Source organism: Malaclemys terrapin, chromosome 3, assembly GCF_027887155.1.
Source record: "Malaclemys terrapin pileata isolate rMalTer1 chromosome 3, rMalTer1.hap1, whole genome shotgun sequence".
In the NCBI taxonomy this organism is placed as follows: domain Eukaryota; kingdom Metazoa; phylum Chordata; order Testudines; family Emydidae; genus Malaclemys; species Malaclemys terrapin.
In genome coordinates, this window is record NC_071507.1 from 162,889,903 (window position 1) to 162,914,713 (window position 24,811).

The window sequence follows — 24,811 nt, forward strand, 5'->3', positions numbered from 1 at the left end:
ACATTTTAATTCCAGTTTTATTGAAGTTACCATATTTCAAAAGATGACATTTAAAAAATATACAAGGACCAAAATAATTCAATTCCTCATTGTTTTTGTTTCAGAATATGGAGAAAGGTGACACCAGTTGTGATTTTGCAGTCACGGGAAGCTCTTAATTAAGATCTATTTGTTATCAACCCAAAGGATAGAAACTAGCCTGCCTATCAAACTATTGTTTCTGCCACCTCTTGCTAGCTGCTCAACTGCATCCTAATAACTTCATCAAGTCATGGATTATGTATAACCACATCTGTTTACAGACAGCAAATTCCAGCATGAACTTTTCAAAAAGACATCGCAAAATGAAAAAAACCCCACACAATAAAGAAGGGCAACAGATGATGCAAGTATATCAACTAATAACTTTCACCAATGCATGGTAAGAAAGCACTTTTTAGAAAGGCCAGATTTAAACTCTGGCCAAATATCATATGAGCTTTCCCAGCATACTACCCAAGAACTTGAAACACATTATGAACAGTGACAGCAAACAACCATTTGCACAAATGCAATTAAGCTTTACAGTACTAACATCTCAACTTACTCATCCTTCAGTCACTGGGGAGCAATAAAGGAAGAAATGAATGGAAAAAAATAATTGTTTACTCTACAAAGTACAGCTGGTTGAAAAACAATATTTCCAGTTTGTGAACATTTTCAAAATTTGTTCTACGTCAGCAGTTGGGAGAAAAAGATTCACTCTCTCCATGAAGAGCATTCACCGTGGATGTAGGGGATCCAGGTTTAAGTCCCTGATCTGTCTGATTCAGACCAAGGCTTTAAACCTGGGTTGGCCACGTGCCAGAGGAGTTACCTATTGTGGGCTATTGTGGAATCTGTCTGTCTCTTCCTTATCCTTCCCCTGCCTCAAGTGAGGCTGTTTGTTGGGTGCTGTGTGTACTAGCTGGGTTTCTGTTAGTCTATGTTTGTTTTTTTCTTTTGTTACTTGCAGTTTCTTTCTTTTATGGGTGTTATTGGTTCCCTCCCCTTTTTCCTTGGAGCTGAGGAGGTTTTCTCCATAGAGTCCACTTCAGATGGGTTTAGTGATTTGATCTGCAAGCATGGGGTTTGGTGTGTCCCTGCTGCCTCCTGCACTGTGGAGGACGTGTTGCTGAGTGTAGGTAAGATTATTGGCTGTGCTCCTGTAAAATCTGCCTCTCGAATGAGCAAATCCATAGTGATTTTCCTGGCCGAGGAGCAGTTTGTGAATTGTTTGGTACAAGAGGGACTCTGGGTCAAGGAGTCTTTTGTTCAAGTATTTCCCTTGTTTACTCCTGCTAATAAAGTAATTTTTCCGATGTCATCCCCTTCCTTCACAATGAGACGTGAGTGTCTAATTTCCCCATTATGTGAAGGGGGGAATATAGTTTCTGCTGGTGGGATGATTCTGCTAGCCTCGAATAACCCAGATGTGAGGCATTTTATGATGTTAAATAACCCTGAACAGCCCCTGAACCTGGTTTTAAAGCACCACATGGATAGGGTGGATTATACAGTGTTTGCTACCTCTAAAAACATTGAATGTTTCCTGTCATTTGAGGGGTTCCGGCCCACACATTGCTGGCTTGGGGTCACTGGTACGAATGTGAGACCCCAGGATAGTGGGGTGAGGGCTGGGACATCAAGGGACCGCCTGCATCTGCACTGCCAGATTCCATCTCCCCCTCCCTTGCCAGACAGCAAGCCCCCGCGTCCCCAGAAGAACCCTCTGTTGTGACTCCATAACCTGTGCTTGTACAGAAGCAAGTCCTGGAGGTTGAGGAGCACCTCCCTGCAGAGCAAGTAGAGGGGTTCTAGAGATGGGGGTGAAGAACAGACTGATGAGATGGATTTATGCGGGACTGGGTTTAAAAGAGCTAAGACTTTGGAGGCCCCTGAGCTGGTAGTGGCTGAGGATGGAGCAGTGTGCCCTGAGAAGGAGGATAACATTGTGTTTGGGTAGCTCCATGCCTGCAGCTCCCAGTGCGCTGCTGTCTTCCCGTGGTATGGTGAGTCCTCAAGCCCCCAATCCTGCATGCTGCAGTGATGATGCTGGGTCCAGCCTGGGGCGGGGTGGCCTACCCCTTTTGGGAAAATAGATATACCAACTGCCCACCCTGAATCTCTCTCCTTCATGAATGATGAGAGTATTGCAATGACTGCGCAATGTTCTTCTGAGCTGGTGGAGTCTGAGGAAGCTGAAGAGGATGATGATGATCTCTGTCTCTCCTTATTGGTTCCTGATGTTCCAGTCCATCAGATAGATATGAAAGGTGGGCACTATGTGGAGGAGATTAGTGATATTTTGAATAGCACTAAAGGGAAGCAGGGAGTTGAGGTTGAGGCCTATTTCCCTGATTTACCACACTTTGTTCACTCAGCTGCCCTTGTCTTGAGAGATATCCTGGTTGATGATGAGACACACTCCCATCTTAAGAAGTTGTTGAGAAAGGTGAGGAAGCAGGGATTGTTCAAGATATATAGGTCTCCCAATGGCTTGTTTTCATTGTTGCTCTGCTGCTTGGCTCTCTCCTTCTAGTCTCCATGGTGCTGCTAGGGGCTAGACTGGATCACTTTTATACCATGAAGGCCAGCATGAATATGGATGTTCAGTCTTCCATGTCTCCCACTCACTTGTCTGGTCATCATGATGACTCTCAGTATTTCTCTCCCTCATCCTGCCTGTGCTTCCCGCTGGCGCTTTAATACCAAATTGTTACAGGACCTGAATTTCACCCAGTTATTTGCTGTGTTTTGGAAGCATTGGCAGCAGCACAAGCCTCTGTCTGAGTCCTTGAGACAGTAGTGGAATGTCGGGAAGGTCCAGATACAAATGTTCTGCCAGCAGTATACCCAGCCTGCCATGTGGTTCTTGTATCATGAGTGCCCTGGAATGAGACGTCTTGCACCTTTTTGGCAATGTTGATGTGGGAAACCCAGTGCAGATTCCCCAAACCTTAACTGAGAAGTACCAGCTCCTGAGGAGCTTGGAAGGAGCAAGGAACCCTGGTTAAGGTCCGTTTTACTCAGTTCCATGAAAAATGATGCTCCCTCCAAGGTTCTGTTTCAGGTTAGAGAAAAAGTCTACAGATCATGGGCAGGATTTTTGCCTCTGGCTGCCGAATGGTCATCTGACAGCTGACCCTGCTGAGATCTGGAAAGCAGCTTTTGCTTTTTACAGTACTCTGTACTCGTCTGAAGCCTGTGATGTCCTGGCAATGGAAGAGCTGCACCAGGGGTTGCCCCATCTGACTGGTGAGGAAAAGCAGTGCCTGGACATCTCGCTATCGCTACAGGAGCTCTCTGGTGCAGTCCAGCAGCCCCCTACGGCCAAGGCCTCAGGCATCAATAGGCTGCCATCTTAATTTTACAAGCATTTCTGGCATTTTATTGGTCCTGACATTTTTCTAGTGGTGCTGGAGTGTGCCCAGGAGATAGCACTGCCCCTCAGTTGCCACAGGGCAGTGATCAACCTGCTGCACAAAAAAGGGGACCTTTGTGACTTATGGAACTGGAGACCTATTTCTTTTCTCTGTTCTGATTATAAGATTTTATCCAGGGCCTTAGCCAACCGACCAAGTCTGGACTCTGATACATGCTGATCAAACATATTGTATTCCTAAACACTGTATTTTGGATAATTTTTTTTTTAATTCATTATATTTTTAATGTGAACTAATGTAGTCTGGATGTGGGGCTTATTTCAATGGACCAAAAGAAGGCCTTTTGTTAACCATAGTTAGCTTTTCAAAACATTAGAAGCTTTTGAGATTGGGCCAGTGTTCTCTTCATATATTTCTTTATTGTACCATGAAGTTTTTAGTGTCTTAAAGATTAATGGGGGGGTCTTAGCCACTGCTTTCTAGTTTGCAGAGGCATTCATCGGGGGTGTCCTCTGTCTGGGATGCTGTATGCTCTTAGTTTGGAGCCATTCCTGCATCTCTGCAGAAGCTGTCTGACTGGCCTTTCCATGCCGGGCTGCTGGATGCTTTCCCAGTTTGTCTGTCAGCCTAAGCTGATGATATCAGAGTTTTTATCACTGTGACAAGCAGGCATTTTGCACTTGTTTACAAGCGTATGAACAAGCACTTCTACCTGCATTAACAGGGCTCAGAGCAATTCAATCTTACCGAGTCCTTGACAGTGTAGCGGTCCCCCTTTGTGGCCCCAGCAATTCCAATGGGGCACCTCTGAGATTAAGGTGATGTAGGTCTTTGTTGGATGTGAATGCTATATGCTAAGGAACAGGGCCGACTTTAGGAAGTGCGGGGCCCAATTCGAATACCCGGTAGCGGTCCGGGTCTTTGGTGGCACTTCGGTGGCGGGTCCTTCACTCACTCCAGGTCTTCCGTGGCACTGAAGGACCCGCCGCCAAAATGCCACCGAAGACCCGGAGCGAGTGAAGGACCCGCCGCCACCATGCCACTGAAGACCCGGACCGCCGCCGGGTGGGTAAAAAAATTAAAAAGGCGCCTAAGTTAGGCGCTCTTCTTTAGGGCACGGGACCCTCTAAGGCGCGGGGCCCTCTAAGGTGTGGGGCCCGATTCGGGGGAATCGGGGGAATAGGCCTAAAGCCGGCCCTGCTAAGGAACTGGGAGGGGGCTGAGGAGAAGGTGCAAGGCCACCTGCAGAAATGGCCTGGCTCCTTCCTGGATTCTCTTTTCAGGGATGGGTTTTGATTGCCAAAATCTTGTGGCCTTAATCTTATGGCACCGGACTGTGTCTCTGCACCCTCCCCTGGGCCTTTTGGACTAGATTCAGTGGTATATAAATCTTTTTTTTTTAATAATTACCACTGACTGTGCCCTGCTTTGCTGTTCCTGCCATTAGATAAAGGGAGCCAGGGACTCACTGCTTAACCAGCAGGGTGGTGGCCTTTCATCGCCAGTCTGTTCAATGGTTACTTTACTCTGACTGCCCACAGGCCTACAAATCCCTTGCTGTTTCTCTCCTCTATCATGCTGGGGAGATGGGCTTTGAGTCTCACCTATTTTTGTTGGCACCTGGTCGATTACGGAGTCTAGATTTGCCCCTATTTTATAAAGGTCTTTTTAAAGCCTGGCGACTTTTGCAAAGTGCACAGCCAGACCAGCTGTTTTCCAGTTTATGGCTTTTGGAACAGTCGCTGTATTTTAACCCACTTTTGCCCGCTCTCCTCCAGGAGCTGTTTTCTGCCATTAAACAGGCTGGGTTGACCTAGATGTTCCACATGCTTGTTCCTAGTTAGTCAAGCTGGAAGTCAGGACAGCTCTTGCTGTTCAGACAAGAATCCAGTCTGTATGTCTTTTGAATAAGGCCCTTTCTGAATTCCAGGTGGCACTCGCTCAGTGGCCTGCTTAGTATTTGCAGAGTTTTTTTGCAGGAATTATTCTTCCAGGGGGAATGTTCTTCTCACTAGCTGTCTCCCCTCCTATGGATGAGATCCTTGTGCAACCAGTCGGAGCGTTGTCCTGGAAGGGTTTGGTGAATCTTCCTTTTGCAACCATGACCAAGCAGCTGCTCTATGGAATGAGTGTCAAGGTGAGGCATTATGCCACACTCTCTGATCTCTCTGATACATCCTGGAGAATGTCTATGTCCCTGGCTTGGAAGACACTGTTCAAACCTCCTCTTCCTAAGCACTCCAGCAACTTACAGCAGAGGGTCCAGCATAGCATCGTAGCAACCAATCATTTTGTACACCATATTACTCCTACGGTGTCTGCAGAAGGCCCCTTCTGTTTGGCTTCAAACATGGTGTTTCATTTTTTCCTACATTGCCCCCATTTGATTCCTCTTTTTGGTTATTTTTGCAGCCGCTTTTCAGCAGTTTGGGATTGGTTTTCTCCAACCCCCTGTTTGTTCTCGGCGTGAGATACAGGGCTCACATTCAGTCAGTTTCCCGACTGGCGAACATTTTGCTGGGTTAGGCAAAACTAGCCGTTTTGAAATCTCACCAGAACAGAATAATTGATTACATCTTTCATAAATTGACTTGTAATCTGGACACTTTTCCTTTGACTTCGGGTGATAACAATATTTTGAGTGAACTTGGTGATGATGGTGCTTTAGTGGTCTATGTTTAGTGTTCGCTTACGATATGTTTGCTTTATTTTATTCATATCTTTTTGTGTCTATATTGTAATACAAAACATTTTTAAATATTTTTGATGTAATGTTATGTGAATATTGGTGTTTTTCATGTCATCTCATTCCCCTCCCCCCACTCTTTTGATCAGAAATTTAAGGGACATTCAGTCCTCAATACCTTACAATCTAAATAGACAAGCCAGACAAAGGGTGGGAGACCAGAGATCCATTTGTCAGATAAGGAACTGAGGCACCACAGAGAGTTGGAATGCTTTCCAAGGTGTATGTGGCTAGGATAGCAATTTAAGCCATTGCTTGAGTCCCAGGCAAGTCCCTTAACCACAAGTCTATACATCTGTCAATTACCAAAGCCATGGGAAAAACAAGTATTTGGATAAGATAAAGGTAGACACAGTCCTGAGCAACAATGGTTTATGTAAGATTGAGGTCAAATAATTGAACCATTCTTTTATGTGGTATAGAAAAGTACCTGGTAACTGAAAAATAGTGAAATTGGTTCCATTATTTAAAAAGAGAGGTTCCAGAAATAAAGTTGGAAATGTTGAACCTATAAATCTAGCATCTGTATTAGTAAAAGATTTTGATATATATCCTTACAGACACATTTGGACAGGTACAATTTAATAGTTGTGAGTTATCATGGATTTGCAAAATATATATCATGTCAGATAAATCTATTTACTTTTTAATTTAAAAAACTACTGGTCTAGATAGTGGCACATTGTAAATTTAATATGATCTAGATTTTTGGAATTCTTCCTATAGAGTTTGACATGACAGGTTGTTGTACAAACTCTAAGCATGGGCTAAGGAATAATTTGTTAAGACAGACAAAACTGATCTGTAGGCAGAAAACAAAAATGGAGGTAAATGGGTGTATTTTTGATGGAAACTATGAGCACTGGAGTTCTGTGAGGCTCTGTGCGGAGACAAACTCTTAAATAACTAGGCAGTAGGCCTCTCGAACATGTCCACATGGTAGAGAGTAAGGAACATTTGACACATTCTACATAAATAACTGCAAGGCTGCTACTGAGTTGCTTCATTGGGTTCTATCAGTTCCCAAGGTAACTGCATCTCTGACCCCTTAGTGGCCTCCTTGAGGGGATCCCACTTAGATCTCTGACCTCTAACCATCACCTTTCTGCCCACAGTACAGTAAATGGGGCACTATCAAGTTAGTCAAACACCTAAAGGTTCAGGCTGTCTTTTTGAGCATAGGTATGATGAACCGTGAACTCCTCTATACCTCCCATACCTCCCCCCAGTAGTCAATTAGTTACCGCAGTGTTACCAGTTTAGTCAACAGTTTATTCTCCCCTTCCCCCCGTAAATTCAAACACCACCTCTAATTTAAATTCCTGGGGAAAGTACTGACAACTAGTTCCCCGGGTTGACTGGACATTGCGTGAAGTAGTACTTTCTAAAGTATCCCTTTATAAAGAACATTATAAATGATTGGTAGGCTACTTATTTGAAAAAAAGATACAACTAAGTTAGAGAAAGTAGAATGTAGGGCCACAACTAATAAATAAAATCCAGAGATTTCACATATGAGCAGAGCTTGACAAAACTGCACTGATTTAATCTAAATCATCTTTCATCAGAAAGTAATATGACTGAAGTGTTTAAAATAGAGAAGGGTTTTGAAATTAAATGTGGTTTTTGAGATTATTTATTTAAATTTATAAATTTAAGTTATGGATGGTCTTGAACTAATACTAATGTCTACCCCACTCCTAGCTTCGTACCCCTTTTAGATCCATCTCTTGTTTCAGTTAAGATGGACTATAAATAAAAAGAATTTCAGGTGACGTTAGTTTTACTGGAAGAGTGATGAATAGTCAAATTGCATTTCAAATAAGATGTTTTGATTATGGAATTTAACAAGTTAATGCCTGATCCAATGCCCATTTAGCTGATTAGTTAGTTTATGCTTGGGAGTAAATGTCCATTCTTTCTGGAGGGTCAAGAGGGAATTTGGCACTCCATGGTTTTCTCCCCACTCAAAATGGCTGTGGAAGATTTGCCAAGGAGTGTTTCTCTCTACTTTCCAACAAAAAGTTATATATAAAAAATAAATTAAAATACAGGATTGGGATGGCATAGTTATTATCAAATTACTGTACTGACAGAAGTACCCTTGGCCTCCTAATGGTCTTACACAACTATGTAATTAAAAGTTTATTGAGCTACCTGAAACTGTCAAGAATAAGCGGTCTTTACAGATGAAGCATTGCCTTCAAAAGCAGATTGTAGAAAATGCTTTTAGGGCTGTATTTTCTAAAGAACATTGATGTCAAGTGCCCACAGTGAGATGAGTCATACATTACCAACAGTCTGACACACATCAACCAGCAATCAGAATTTGAAATACATCATTAGCTACCTACCAAGTTCTAACAAAATCACTGGTTCAAAAACAGAAGCCTGAGTTCTTTCTTTGCTAGCAGACAGCACAACTGACAATAGGTAGAGTGCCCATAAGCAAGCTGAGATTTTCCTTTGCCATGCAGGGCTGAGTCACAATACCATCACACCAAAATTTTAAAAGTTACAGTAATGGACAGGCATTATACGTGACTGGTGTACTTTAAAAGGAGTGGATGCAGGCACATATTCACCTCTTGCTTTTTCTATAATAAATAATAATACCTAGCTCTGATATAGTCCTTTTCACCAATAAATCTCAAAGCACTTTACAATGGAGGGCAGCATCATTATCCTCATTTTACAGATGTTGCATTGTTTAAATAACCACACTAGATCATATTATCCCACACTACAGTAAATGGGGCTCTATAAAGTTATACATACACCTAAAGGTTCAGGCAGTCTTTCTGAGCATAGGTAAGATGAGAAATTAATCTGTTCAGGCACTGGTGGCTACTGAAAATGCTGTTTGGGGGTAAGGGGCTGCAGAAAGATAAAAAAGCCAAGGAAATGAGGTCTGGGTGCAGGGCTGGCCCACAACATTTTGGCACCTGAGGTGGAGAGCTCAAATGATGCCCCCATGACCTCTCACTTGGGCCAAAACTTTGAAAGGTCTCAATTCTGCCTTCTTCCTCTTCTACTCCTCTCATGGTACTACTCTGCTACCTATCCCAAGAAAGGAGAACTAACAACTTAAAATGCCTTGTTCAAAAATTTTAAGTAACACTTAACTTTCAAATGCCTCAACAGCAAATGTAACTTTTCTTGTCTGCATAGTAAATACTGGTGTTTTTATCTGTTTGAATAATCAAAGTGGTGCTTTCCATGCCTTTTTGATTGCAAAGATTTGAACTGCTTCCTGAAGGTCCACAGTCTGGGCCAGCTCATGCTCTATTGAGATGGTTGCAAGGCCGACCAGCCTCTCCTGTGTCATTGTGGAGCATAGATGTGTTTTTATTAACTTAAACTTGGAGAAGCTGCGTTCTCCACTGTCAACTGTTACAGGAAGTGTTAGAAGTATGTGCAGAGCAACAAAAGCATTTGGAAAGAAGGTGGTCATCTTATTTGTGCACATATATTCCAGAACAGCCTTTGGAGTTGATCCTGCTGAAATGTATCTTGAAAGGGCTTTCAGTTCATCACCTAAATCACTCGCGTCAATATCGCTCATGTCATCATGTGTCAACACTGTCTCTAGTGCCTTGCATTGCTGGTGTAGGTCTTCTTCAGGTATAGTGAGGAGTTTTGGAATATCATACAACATCCCAAATATACTGTTGTGTTCCCTGAGCTGCATGAAACGTTCTTCAACTGACTGTATTGCACAATCTAGCATCTGGTTAAAGAATTCAACTTGGAATTATTGTTTGGGGTCTCTTATGGGATTATCCTGTGCCTTGTAATCAAAATGTCTTCTTCTTTGGTGACTCTTGTATTCTTGAATGGGTGGGAAAATAGCTTCAGTGTGAAGTTCCTCTGCCAACTTCTGTGCACTCTTCAGAACATTTTGAAATCCTTCATCTGACCAGTAAGATTGTAGATATAGCTTTGCTTTGTCCAGTTGTTCCATTGCTCCAGATATATCAAGGTCAACACCTTGGAGTCTCTTATTTACAACATTTATTTCAAACAGTATGTCATGCCACGACACTAAGCCACACAGAAATTTGAAGTTATGTACGTTTCTGGTGATTAAATTTCCCTCTGCCACTGTTCTCCCACGAACAGTTCCCGTCATAGCATTATCCTCCATAATGGCAACTATGGCATCATCTATCTTCCCAATTTGGTGTTTGATAGGCTTTACTGTCTCCACTTGACTTTCCCATCATGTGGCACTCAGTGGATTCAGTGTCAGAGAGCATGTTCCCAGATGTTGCTTCAAAATTTGCCACTGATGAGTTGATGCAGAGAAAAATACATAGATGCTTTGAATTACATTAAAAAATTCAGCAGCCTCACTAGAAGCTGATGCTGCATCACTGACCACCAAGTTCAATGAATGAGAACTGCATGGGACAAAAAAAGCTCGAGGGTTTACCTCTTGGATCCATGTCTGCACTCCTCTGTTCTTTCCTCTCATGTTGGCACCATTATCGTACCCCTGACCTCTCATGTCAGCTATCGCAATTCCCATATCTTCCAGCTTTTTAAGAAGCACATTTGTCATACCAGCTCCTGTAGTATCATCAATGTCAATAAATTCTAGAAAATGCTCTCTGACAGTCACCATTGCAGGGACATTTTCACTAGGTTCTGTTGTTACAAAACACACCATTAAAGTCATTTGTTCCATATGGCTGATGTCAGGTGTGCAATCCAGAATAACAGAGTAATATCTTGCTGACTTCAGATCTGCTACAATCTTCTGTTTGACTTTTGTTGCCAGTAACTGTATGATCTCATTTTGAATTGTTTTTCCAAGGTAGTGGTGTGTGTACATTTCTTGGGTGGTGACTCTTCTTAGATGCTCCTGGAGTACAGCATCAAACTCAGCCATCAGCTCCAAAATTTTAAGGAAGTTTCCATTGTTTGGCACATACAGCTGATCTGAAGTGCCACCCAGTGCTAGGTTTTGGTAGCAAGCATTCTCACAGTGGCAATGAGCCTTTTCAGAACATTTTGCCAGTAAAGAGACTCTGATGCAATCTTCTCTTGATGCTGATCATCTATGGTGGCCTTTAACCTTAGTCTCATCTCAAGCTCTTTCCACCTATGGAATGCTCTCTGGTGATTTGCTGCCTTCTCATGGCATGCCAGATTTCCAGCCAGATTTTTCCAGTCCTTTGTTCCTGTAGAATCCAATGTGACTGGAACATTAGACTGGAAGAGTTTGCAATAAAAACAGTATGCAGCATTCTGGGTTTTTGAGTACATGGCCTCTCCACTTTATCACCATTGGGGATTTCACACCAGTAATGTGTTAGATAGAAACTTCTATTTTCATTGTCTTTGGGGAATATGAAGTTTTTCACTTGCTGTGGCCCATGCAGTACAAGGAAGTCCCTCAGGCTACTGCTCAAATGGGTCCACAGTCCCGGATCATTTAGAATTAAGGAACTAAACTCAGCAGCAGCTGTTTCTTGCACCTCTACCACACTCTTCTCTGATCTATACTTTTCTTCAAGAATGTGCATGGTTACATCCATTTGAGATGGAGATATGGATGCTGCACTCTAACTGCAAGATCAGGCATCTCCTCACCACCCACATCCTCACTGGGGCCGGAAGGCTCACCATGAACATTTGTGTCTGTGTATCTCAGGAGAGCTCCTTCCTGCTTAGATAGAAAAGCTTCCTTTGCTTTCTTTTTCTGAATGCTGCCCCAGAGGGGCGTTTTCTTCTTTCACTCATGACTGCTGTTCTGTGCCAGCAATAGTGGCTCTCAACACTCAATTGAAGGGGACAAATAAGCAGGCTGGTAGCAGGGCCTGCCTGAGGGAAGATATCAGCGTCTTAAGGGCCTAACTGGATCCTACTACTTCAGTTCACTGCCTGTTCTCCTCAAGTGGGTTCAGGGAAGCAGCAGGAAACAGGAAGCTCCCTGAGAAGATGGTGTTAATCAGCCCAGGCTCCTGGGGGTGCTAGAGAGGTACATAAGAGTCTCCGCCTCCTCTCTCTCCCTGCAATTCCTGCTGCTTTCTGTTATTCACTCTCACCGTTTCTCCTGCCTGCGTGTTATGTCTCTTGTGCCCTCCTTCCTCCATCACAGCACTCCACCATCTCTGTGCATCTAGAGCAGAGAGAATCATATGCACCAGCAGCAGACACAATTTTCTACACTCTGGGTCCTAGTGGTGCACCCACACACACACACAGTCTGGCACCTGAGGCGGCTGCCTCAGTTCACCTCATGGTAAGGCCAGCCCTATCTGGGGGTTGGGTGCCACCCTCCTTACTTGCCCAAAGGCTGGGTAGATTTTCAGATTTTTTTTTACTTCCTACTTCCCTACTAACTCCCTAAACCTTTGATTAAGTCTAGGTCCTTTTTAAAACCTCTCTCTCCCTGAGACTCTGATTCCTACCTAATCTTTTCTCTTGTCTGTATGCACTCTGTCTTTGTCTATCTCTATATTCTCCTCTCTTTAAAAAAAATCAAGATATGACTGAATTATGTATGAATTAGTCTTATGCAGTCATCTCCCTATAAAACTTTCTGTCATTACTAACAAATATCAAGTGCGATTATTGCTATAGTTTAAACTGAGTCACATTCTTGTGCTTTGCCTGGTGTCTGGCCGTTACAGTATGTACTCAACCTGGGCCAATTCCAGAGAGGTTCTGAATAGCCACTGAGCACACACCACTCACATAATCACAACGGGGCTGCACACACTCAACTGGTACTCAGAACTGCTCAGGATTTGGCCTGTACAGTTCACCGTCATGTCCACAATGCCTGATATAACCGTGCAGCCTACTGGAGCTCACAGCCACTCCTCTAAAGGACAACAAATAGAAAACCCTTCCTAGAGACACACCATTTATTAATTTAGACAACAGAATCAGAACAACCACCTGAATTTTGAGCATAGACAGGGCCACACTCACTAAGAGGTATCAGTTTTATCCTTGAGTCCAAACCTGGGTAGCTCTGAACAAATGCAGAGGTGCTAGGCTGTCACTGCACATTATTTTTGACAAAAAATGATGTATTCAATGATAAATTTGGTTGAAACATTCTTTTCCCAAAAACCACCCTCTCAACCCCACTCTACCTCTCACATGCTCCCCAAAGAAGCCTACTGCTCAATTTATCTGTTTAGAATGTACACAGGAACACTTGCTAATCAGCTGAAAGATTAGAGTAGATGAGGCCTGGGAGATCCCTCAATGTCTGATGGCTAAACACCCAAATAAACCAAAAGCAAATGAGGTCTGGAGCTTGGTTGCCAGAAACCACCCAGGCAGAAACCCCAAGCTCCTGGTGTAATGCAGAGCAGTTCCCCCAGTTGCCTTCTTTGCTTAGACGTTGCCAATTCATTAGTAATGAAGTGGGGCTACCATTAGTGAAGCAGGCTCCACAGGGCCCTAGTTGTCCTCTCTCAATTCTCTTGAGCTGAGGGATGAGCTCTCCCAGGTCCCAACTTCCACTGGAATGTTGTTCTTCCACTATCAAGATCACTGCTTCTTCCCTTTATTTGGGATGTTAGGAATCAGGCTTAGAATAGCTATGTTGGGCTTTTCTATGGTTCCAAAGGGTGTGCACTGTTCATCACAGTTATTAAACCCCTTTATTTTACAGCAGTCTTCCTGTAAGTAAAAATTTTGTTTCCTGATGCTTCACAGAGGATTGCATTTTAAATGCTTTCTGTTCATTGTTGCTTTTTGTCAATTTGTCTCCTTAACCAACACTCCCACGCCATCAGATGCAATGATATTTAACAAAAGAAGAGAGTTAGTTTCTCTCTCTCATGGAGCACAGCATGCTTGGAGAATCCCCAGCTACTGCAATGATCAACTGGGGGCCTTTACAATCCAGAGCAGGTTAAAGAAGCCCTGAGGCTGCTCTAAACAACACGGCTGATGGATTTGGTAAAGAAAATGGCCCCAAGATAAGGGAACCACAAATGGCTGTTTTATGCTCAGCTATTGTCAGGCATAGTTGAGCATTGAGCCCTAGGGAGGGAAGAGACCTTAGGTCACTTTGTATGTCCCACTGAAAAGGATGAAGCCACACACACACACACACACACACACACACCAAGTTTCTGGGTACTGGCGCCCTAGGCATTGGTTGGGCTGAGCTCCCTATAATGATACTTCAGTTCTGCATATACCAAAAGGATGTGTTTTGATCACTACAAGTACAATCTCAGGTGCTTTGCTTAGTTGAGTTTTAAATTATTTTAAAATATTTTCCCCTGCCATTGCTTTTTGCCATGAACTGGGGATAAGATATGTAATTAAAACTATTCATTTATTTATTTTTGTAATCCAAATCTTAAGTTTATAAATGCAATAAAACATTCCATGATATGAATGAGGGTCTAATAGAGTTCTTCCCAGGTGCACTTGAAGTCTGAAGGCAAATGCCTGGGGCAAAAAAATGATTTATGCCCCTCTGACTAATTATTCACCGATCTCTGTAAGGAGGAAGGACATCTGGCAGAAGGACAATTATTTTGTATGCTGCTGTGCTGACAGAGCAGCAGGACATATCCCAGAGCTCATAGAGCTGGATAGGCATCTCTTTGTAATGCAGGTTGTTATTTCTATTTACGTACAAATATTTGAATGTCAAGAAATGTATGAAATGCAAATGACACTTTCAGCTAACTCTGTGCTTAAGGGAATATGCAAGACCTGAAGCCACTTAGCCTCCATACACAATTCAGAAAGAGGACTCTAGGGTACATTCCTTAGTACACAGCAAGGGACTCCAGCATATAATAGAAACCTTTGTGTTATTCCACTTAAGGCATTTATATTCTGCCTACCTACATTTCCTGCTACAGTTTCAACAGTCTAGGGCTTTCTTTATTGTCTTTCCTGAACTGTTGTATAGTGTTCTTAAAAGTAATGGCTACATTTCACCCTAGAGATGGCTACAATTCAGTGACGGAAAGCAATCTTGTATAGAGGTAAATGCTGCTTCCTCAGATGTCATTCCCCAGTGCCCAAATGCCATGCAGTCAAACTGGGCAATTAATGGCCCAGAAGAAGAAGCTGGAGCAGTAGACTCTGGCTGTACCCTGGAACTGCTAAGTGTTCCATGCTGGATGCTGCCCTGGCCAGGATTTGGTGGCTAGTGATTGCTGAATTAAGTTCAGATTGCTTTATACCAAAGGGAGTTATAATGCCGTAATTCTCAAGGTTTAACTGCTACTCAGCTCAGTCACAGTTTAATTTACTTCACAGACTTAGTGCTAAGCAGCTTTAAACTTTGGAAAGTCAGTGAGCTGCATGATATATATATATAATTCTCCTAATGAATGAATTATAGAAAAATCACTTCAAGCTGTTAAACCACCTGGCAGTATGCCTCAGAACTGCTATGCATATACCTAGGAGTTAAGCTACACCCTTCCACGTGAGCTGTATCATGTCGTGCATTATCTAGGTTTCTCTCACTTTTTAAAATATGGATGAAATATATTTAGCCTTCTCTTCAGCCCACATATAGAATTCCTGTTAATATCACTAACCTGCGGGCCTGAGTTCAATGCTCTCTGTTTTAGAGGGTTAGAAAGAGGCACCAACTCTGGCTCTAGCATTTTTGCCGCCCCAAACAGGAGAAAAAAAAAAAAAGCCACGATCACAAGCAGTGGCAGCTCTACCGCCGCTTCATTCTAGGGTGGCAATTCGGCAGTATTCCAAGAGGGAGTGATGGCCCCGCCGCCAAACAGCCGGACGTGCCTCCTCCCTCTTCATTGGCCACCCCAGGCACCTGCTTGCTAGGCTGGTGCCTGGAGCCAGCCCTGCCTGAGGGTACTCAACCCCCACTCCACCACAGGCCCCTCTCCCACTCCACCCCTTCCCCCAAGGCCTCACCCCTGCCACACCTCTTCCTGCCCCTGCTCTGTCTCCACCCCTCCTCTTCCCACCCTGTTCCGAACCCTCCCCTGAATGGGTCCGTCCTGCCCTCCCTCCCTCCACCTCTTCCTGCCCCCGCTTCTCCCTCTCCTCCCCAGCACCTCCTGCACACCATAGAACAGCTGATCACTGGTGGGCAGGAGGTACTGGGGGAGAGGAGGAGGAGCTGATTAGTGGGGCCACTGGTGGGTGCTGAGCACCCACTATTTTTTTCTCTGTGGGTGCCCCAGCCCCGGATCACCCAAGGAGTCGGTGCCTATGGTTATAAACACTGACTGCTCTTCTATTGTTTGCAAAAAGAACAGGAGTACTTGTGGCACCTTAGAGACTAACAAATTTATTAGAGCATAAGCTTTCGTGGACTACAGCCCACTTCTTCAGATGCATATAGAGTGGAATAAATATTGAGGAGATATATATACACACATACAGAGAGCATAAACAGGTGGGAGTTGTCTTACCAACTCTGAGAGGCCAATTAAGTAAGAGAAAAAAAACTTTTGAAGTGATAATCAAGATAGCCCAGTGATCTTGGGAGACAGACCTGTCCTCGCTTACAGACAACCCCCCAACCTAAAGCAAATACTCACCAGCAACCACACATCACTGAACAAAACCACTGACCCAGGAACCTATCCTTGTAACAAAGCCCGATGCCAACTCTGTCCACATATCTATTCAAGTGACATCATCATAGGACCTAATCACATCAGCCATACCATCAGGGGCTCGTTCACCTGCACATCTACCAATGTGATATATGCCATCATGTGCCAGCAATGCCCCTCTGCCATGTACATTGGCCAAAGCGGACAGTCTCTACGCAAAAGAATTAATGGACACAAATCTGACATCAGGAATCATAATACTCAAAAACCAGTGGGATAACACTTTAACCTGTCTGGTCATTCTATGACAGACCTGCGGGTGGCTACCTTACAACAGAAAAACTTCAAAAACAGACTCCAAGGAGAGACTGCTGAGCTGGAATTGATATGCAAACTAGACACAATCAACTCAGGATTGAATAAGGACTGGGAATGGCTGAGCCATTACAAACATTGAATCTATCTCCCCTTGTAAGTATTCTAACACTTCTTATCAAACTGTCTATACTGGGCTAGCTTGATTATCACTTCAAAAGTTTTTTTTTTTTCTCTTACTTAATTGGCCTCTCAGAGTTGGTAAGACAACTCCCACCTGTTTATGCTCTCTGTATGTACGTATATATATCTCCTCAATATTTATTCCACTCTATATGCATCCAAAGAAGTGAGCTGTAGTCCACGAAAGCTTATGCTCTAATAAATTTGTTAGTCTCTAAGGTGCCACAAGTACTCCTGTTCTTTTTGCAGATACAGACTAACACAGCTGCTACTCTGAAACCTTCTATTGTTCGGAGAATCTGAATATCCATCTGTCATATTCTGCCCTTGCACACACATGTGCAATGCTGGTCTTGTGGTTAAGGCACTGGACTAGTGCTCCAGAGATACGGAGGAAGTTGGCATAATCACTAACTTCCTGTGTCATCATGACCTAGTCACTTATGCCAGATTTTCAGAGGAGTGCAGCAATAAGTGCTATAATGGGAAGTTCTGGGTGCTGAGCACTTTTGAAAATCTGGTCCTAGGTGCCTGAATGGGATTCGAGCTCTATTGACAGTCTGGCCCTGACTATATGGCACAGTTCCTTATCTGTAACGGGGAATAATAAGATTTCCCTACCTCACTAGGCTGCTGTGAGGACAAAATGAAGTTGCTCTACATGAAAGTTGTGTTTTAGTCTTAAAATGCTTCCTAGGGCCTGGTTTTCATCTCACTTTTCACCAGTTTAGCTGTTCTTGATTTAAACAGGTAGAAGCAAAGAGAATAGGGCCCCAGAATTTTGCCTCTATTTAAACAAAGTTTTCAAACAAAACTGAAAGATTTTTAAATGGCCACTAAGAGGCAGTGGGCCACCAAGTTACCCAGTCTCTGAGGCCTCTGTCAAAGACCTGCAGTTTGTCCTATGATTCCACCTCACTTGTAGGTATTGGCACACTTTTGCATTCAAATTCATGTTCAGAACGGAAGGAGTAATATACTGCTTATTACTTTCATCTAGAAGCAGGGACCGCAGCTTCCTTCCAAGGACTAAAGAGAGACCCAATAATTTCTTCAGATTTTATGCTTGTAATTTGAAAACTTGCATAGTTCAGACACATGATACATACCAGTTGGCTCTCTGTCACTGAAGGCGTTGGTAAATAAAGATTAGCCTGCAAAAGAGTAAATATATACAGTGTTACATAATCCATTATAACAGTCACATGATCTGGGATGAGAAGGAATGCTTAATCACTACAGAGGGGAAACCAGGAAGAGGAATATTTCCATAGATTAACTGCTCTACAGCCAATAGGGTGACCAGATGTCCTGATTTTACAGGGACAGTCCTGATATTTGGGGATTTTTCTTATATAGGCTCCTATTACCCCCGACCCCCTGTCCCGATTTTTCACACTTGCTGTCTGGTCACCCTAACAGCCAAAATGCTTCTGAAATAAATGTAGTCAAACTTTACTAATTCTGGGTCACTGAGAACGAAAATGATGCTTAAAATTGTTGATTGGCTCTAGTTTTCAAGATATGCTATTGGGTCAGTATATACGACCCTTGACTTGGGAATGGCAGAGGATAAGTGAGTTATAAAGGGAAGGGAATCTCAATTTAAACCAGAAATGACTAAAATACATCTTTGACTGGATCTATGAATAAATCTATTACTGGGTTTGGACAGTACTTGCTTTTTAGGCAAAACAATGAATGATGCAATCTGAAGCTGGTATTGCATCATACATGATATGAATTGCATCCTGTTATTCCTAGAAGTCATGGATGATGCAATCATAACGAAACTTACATCACTCTGCTGAACAAATTGCCCTATATCACCTCTAGAAATCATACAGTGTTGTGCTCTCTTATTTGTCAGTGTTTGATTTTGCAACGGGACACATTTCTGTTTAACCAAAGTGAGCAGAGATGCCTCATACTTGTGTGAACAGTGCAGATAACTTCTGCTATGTTTGTGGTGAAGTGACTTTTGCATCACAAAAGCGCAGTATAACCACTATGGTTAAGAAAGCCTATCACCTTTATTTTGGCTACAAAATTGGAGATCAGGACAAGAGGTGGGCTCCACACATATGCTGCAACACTTGTGCAACAAATCTTTGCCAGTGGTTGAACAGGAAAAGGAAATCTATGCCTTTTGCAGTGCCAATGATTTGGAGAGAGCCAACAGATCAGACCAGCAATTGTTACTTCTGCATGGTGCTTCCAGTTGGGAAAGGTGTGTCAAAGAAGAAAAAGTGGACTGTGCATTATCCAAACATTCCATCAGCTATACGCCTAGTACCCCACGGAGAAGGACTGCCGGTTCCTCATGCACCAGAATCATTCTCACTTGAGTCAGACGAGGAAGAGGAAGAGGATGAAACTTCTGGTCCTGAACCATCAATGTCACAGGACCCACATTTTCTCCCATCCTCCTCCTCTGAACCACACCTCATAACACAAGGTGAACTGAATGACCTTGTCAGGGATTTGGAACTACCCAAGAGTAAGGCAGAGCTGTTGGGCTCCAGACTACAGCAGCGGAATCTCCTGGCAGGTGATGTTAGGGTTTCCATGTTCCGTGACCATCAAAAGGATCTTGTCCCATTCTTCTTCATGGAAGGTGATCTTGTAGCCTGCAACAACATCGATGGTGTGATGGCAGCCCTCAACATTGTTCACGATCCAAATGAGCGGAGACTGTTCATTGATTCATCGAAGACGAGTCTTAAAGCGGTTTTACTGCATAATGGCAATGTTTTGCCATCAATTCCAGTTGGTCATGCTGTCCATATGAAGGAAACCTATGACAACATGGAACAACTTTTGAGGTGCATAAACTATGACCAACAACAGTGGCAGCTTTATGGCGATTTGAAGGTTGTTGCTCTCTTGCTTGGTCTGCAGACTGGATACACAAAGTACTGCTGTTTTCTCTGAGAATGGGATAGTCATGCAAGAGATTCCCACTACATCAAGAAAGATTGGCCACTCCAACAGTCATTGGAGCCTGGGAAGAAAAGTGTTCAGCATCCACCACTTGTTGAATCAAGGAAGATTTTGTTACCACCCTTACACATCAAGCTGGATCTGATGAAGAACTTTGTCAAGGCCATTGACAAAACACAAGCAGCTTTCAAGTACCTCCATGGAAAATTTCCAAGGTTAAGTGAAGCTAAGATAAAGGAAGGTGTCTTTGTTGGTCCCCAGATTCGTGAACTTCTTCGAGACGATGCATTTGACCAGGCACTGCGTGGCAAGGAAAAGACGGCATGGAAAGCCTTCCAATAAGTGGCAATAAATTTTCTCGGAAACAACAAGGCAGACAACTACGGGTTGTTGGTGGAAAACCTCCTCAAGGCATACAAAAGCCTTGGTTGCAACATGTCACTAAAGATACATTTTTTAGACTCTCATCTAGATTTTTTTCCACCGAACTGCGGAGCAGTGAACAACGAGCACGGCGAGTGATTTCACCAGGACATTGCAACAATGGAGAAACGCTATCGGGGCAAATGGAGCTCATCAATGCTTGCAGACTATTGCTGGACAGTGACAACAGATGATCCATTTAATGAATACAAGAGACAAGCCAAGAAGCGCCGAGTAGACAGTGAATAGGACTAAACTATGTACATAATAGTTTTTTGCCTTTTGTTTCATAATAAATTTTATTTATATAACCCTTTTGCTGATTTTTAAAGTGTTACATAAACAGGACAGGTGAAATATTATCATGTAAAGCAATCATAAACACATGAAAAGACCTAGGTTTACAATTTATGATTAAAACTCTATCTACACAATATACATAGACATAAAATGTAAAAACTTAAATATCTTAGAAACAGTAGCCAATCAGTTGTTTTAATTGTCATATTTGAATTCAGCACATCAAAATACATAATAAATAGCACATTTTATCTCTGAAGCAGACGACTTCTCAAAAATTGTAGACCAGTGTTATCAGTGGTTCCTGGACGATGGAAGGAGTACAACATTTACATTTTATCATGTCACTTGTAGGTATTTTTGTGTTCCTAATGGAAGAAAGGCATTTGAGCAAGAGTATATTCCCCTGAAGAAGTCTTTATATGACATGTAAAAGTTTGCCTCTGCAGGGTGGACAATTAAAACAACAATCATGAACATGTATTTCTATTAATAGCCCCCACGTGAAGGGGGGGAGGGGAGGCAGACAGACACAGGTGCACAGCCCCACCCTGAGCCAGAGGCACATTGGTCCGCCTGGCTCTGTGCTACCAGCGTGCCCCTTCCTGTTGAGGGTGGGCCCATGCTGCACCACACAGCTCCCCTGTCCAGCGCCCCCTGGATCAACTATGCCCAGAGCCCTCCCTACAACCTTTCCACCACAAATGCACAGTGCTGTGCACACACACCCCGCTCAGTGCCCCCCTGCCCACAGCCCCACCACAGCTGCCCAGCACCCCACACAGAACCCCCCACTTGCTAGTTTCCCAATACACACAGATTTCCCCTCCCTCCCTTCCTTCCTCCCTCCCAGTGCCCTTCCCCACAGCCCCACCACCACAACTACACAATGCCCCACACAGACCCGCACTGCCCAGTGTCCTGACACACACAGCTCTCCCCCTCTGCCCAGGACTCCCCAACAGGCCCCCACTGTCTAGCACCCCAAAACACACAAACCTCCCCCACTGCCCAGCGCCCTCCACACCCTCACAGTCCAGCACCCCACACACACTTCCCAGACACTCACTCCATCACACCCTGCCCCCTTCCCTGGCTGCACTCACCAGCCCTGTTGGGAGGTCTCTGGCTCCTAGGGTGAGAGTGGCGAGGGGAGTCTCCAGACACTCCACATGCTGCACCCGCCACAAGCGTGAGCTCCGTGGCTCCCATTGGTTGGGAAAAGCACCTAGCCTCAGGTCACTCTTTGGTTAATTAAAAACTCTTCATCTATAATAGTTGGGTTTTGTTATTACAGCTGCAGCATATTAAGGGCCAGATTGTGGCATACGCCTACAGCCTGCACTGGATGGTATTACAGCAGCATCCCAAAGGAGGGATACTGACTGACTCAACCACAATTCCTCCTAGTGATTTCCAGTTGCAGAGTAGCTCCATCACTCTGGGAGAGGGTAGAACATGCATACCCCTTGCTCCTACCAAACTCCACCGGCTGGTGTTGTCTGAGGGTGGGACCAGGGACCCACATTCACTAACCCAGAGGGGTGAATAGTGCCACCACTGGTCATACACCAGCACAGAGCTCCCTGGTACACTGTTGCTAGTTCCTGCACTTGGCACAAGGAAGGAACTCTCCTAGTTCCCTCTCCCACCTTCTTATGCCTGCATGGGGCCAGCCACAGCACTTTCAGGCCTGAGTTTCCACTGCCATGTACTTTGTGAAGTCATTTACATCTGTGGAAAGTGAGTGCAAAATGGGTATCAAGTGCTACGCAAGGAGGAATACTGGTAGTTGAGAATTCAGCCCTTTAATTTTTAAACACCCTTGAGAAAATATCAAGCTATAACCCAAACGATTTGTACAGACTGTTGCCAAGAGGTAGATTACAAGAATTCTAACTAATCTGTGTATATATACACTAATATAATGTACAGAAAATATGTAAAGTGGCTTAGCAGGATGACAGCTTTTGCTGTGTCTGATTAACTAACAAACAAATTAGTATGCAAAACTCATCTATTTTTCTTCTGTAACCAATGGCACATTTAAGACAGCTTCTCAACAAGCAGCCAATAACAAAAATTATGCATATAAATAATGATAATTATATTGTCAAAATATCATGCTAATCTTTCAAAGTAAATTGAATTTCAGTTGAACAAATTAATAGCTATTTCAGATAAAAGAAACATAGTGCAACTTCCCTGTAAAAAAAAAATTAAATTAAATTAAAAAATCATTGCTCCAGGCAAGATCACTAGTCTTGAGGTAGTGAGCATACTGGATGAACTCACAGTTTGATATTAATACAATATATGTCCTTACAATGGGTGGCAAATTCAGTCTCAGCAGGTCCATCGCAGAAGTTCCTAGCTTTTGAATTCATTAAGAAGAGACACGGCTTTCGTACTAGTGCAAAATAGGAACCTTGGACCTAATTGTATGTTATTTTGTAGCCCCTTCATGTGGCACAAAACAGCCAAAGCAAGCTACCAGAGAATAACCCCAATAAATGGTGATTGCTTGGGTGGTATAGAGCTGTGTTAATGGTTCGAAACTGGCTCTTTCCACAGACCCTGTACTAAGTGTAATGTGACCTGGCTATTCCCAGCTGCCCCCGTGGTTCCTTGGAGGCCAGGGCCTCAGAGTGTAAGTTAGAGCAGCCTGCAGGATAAGTGATCATAGGGAGGTCCAGACAAAAAGGAATTTGGGGACTCCCCTGGACACACAATATTTGGGGGCTGAACATACAGGAAACTAAGCCTCTAGATCAGGGATCGGCAACCTTTGGCATGCAGCTCGCCAGGGTAACCTCAACCAGTGACGCTTCCCGCAGCCCCCATTGGCCTGGAGCAGTGAACCGCAGCCAGTGAGAGCCGCGATTAGCCGAACCTGCGGACACGGCAGGTAAACAAACCGGCCCGGCCCACCAGGGTGCTTACTCTGGCGGGCCGCATAGCAAAGGTTGCCGATCCCTGCTCTACATACACAGGATTTTGTTGGCATTTCTCCAGGCCTAAAGCCTCCTCAACCCCTGATAGATTTCCTTGAGGCAGCAGTTCTTCTGTCTTCTGGGGAAGCCCTACAGGTGGCAACAGTCTTGGCCTTCTGCAGTCTCGAGGAGCAGCCATCTGAGGACTTTCATGTGCATTATTGTAGATTCATGTTTCCACCAGCCTAGGGTATTCACCTGCTCCCCAAACCCACAAATAAACAACTCCAACAATTTCACATTTGGGAACAAAATATAAGAAATTAAACACAGGCAAGAAGACATATATATCTAAGTTGACGTGAGACTTTAAAATGTCAGTGCATTTGTAAAGATCAAAGAAAAATGAACCTGACTGTAACCGTACCCTATTAAAAGAGTCACACACAGGTGAGCTCCAAAATAATATCTCAGCCAGACATTCTAGTCACTGTATGTCTTGTAAGGATAAGTCTACTTAAAGAAATGTTTCAGGCACAGTTTAGAGATTATAAGAATTACACTGAAATGGTGAACAAAATGCATTATCATCGTCATCGTACAACACGTCAGCTTGTTTTTGCATTTCACTAAAAATGAAAATCTCCTTTCTATTTAGCACAAACTAGCACACTCTGTCATGTAAATTCATATTCCGTAGTATGCAATAAAAATACATAACTGCATGCAATTAAAAAAAAAAAACTTCTGTAGCTACTTGCTCAGGAAACAAAATTGCATTGATCAAGCAGTGTGCTGGGAACAAGCTGGAAAGTCTTTATTGCTTTTGCCTGCACTGCACCTGATCTGTGATTGAGTAGAAAGATAGATTGGTGAATAATGAGCAGACATATGTCAGCATATGAAAAAATGGGTCATAAGTAAAATACGGTACCTTCCTTAACTGCTTATCCTAAGGAGAATAAACATGTTGATTGAGTTTAATATGTTTAATAATTAATAAAACAAATGACAAGAGAATTAATT

General features: G+C 43.4%; 1 protein-coding gene across 11 annotated transcripts in view; it reads right to left on the reverse strand.

Annotated features, from left to right (window-relative positions):
• MLIP (muscular LMNA interacting protein) overlaps window positions 1–24,811 on the reverse strand; it is a 173,445-nt gene that overhangs the window by 52,944 nt on the left and 95,690 nt on the right. For 9 of the 11 annotated variants that reach the window (XR_008444439.1, XR_008444440.1, XM_054023336.1 and 6 more), the window contains one exon: window positions 18,296–18,340. The exons of the other annotated variants lie outside the window; for them this stretch is intronic. Coding sequence is in view for 7 of the 9 variants with exons in the window: in XM_054023336.1 (XP_053879311.1) it covers window positions 18,296–18,340 (45 nt within the window). In the remaining 2 variants the exon portion in view is untranslated. The remainder of the gene's footprint in view (window positions 1–18,295; window positions 18,341–24,811) is intronic. 11 annotated transcript variants of the gene reach the window in all.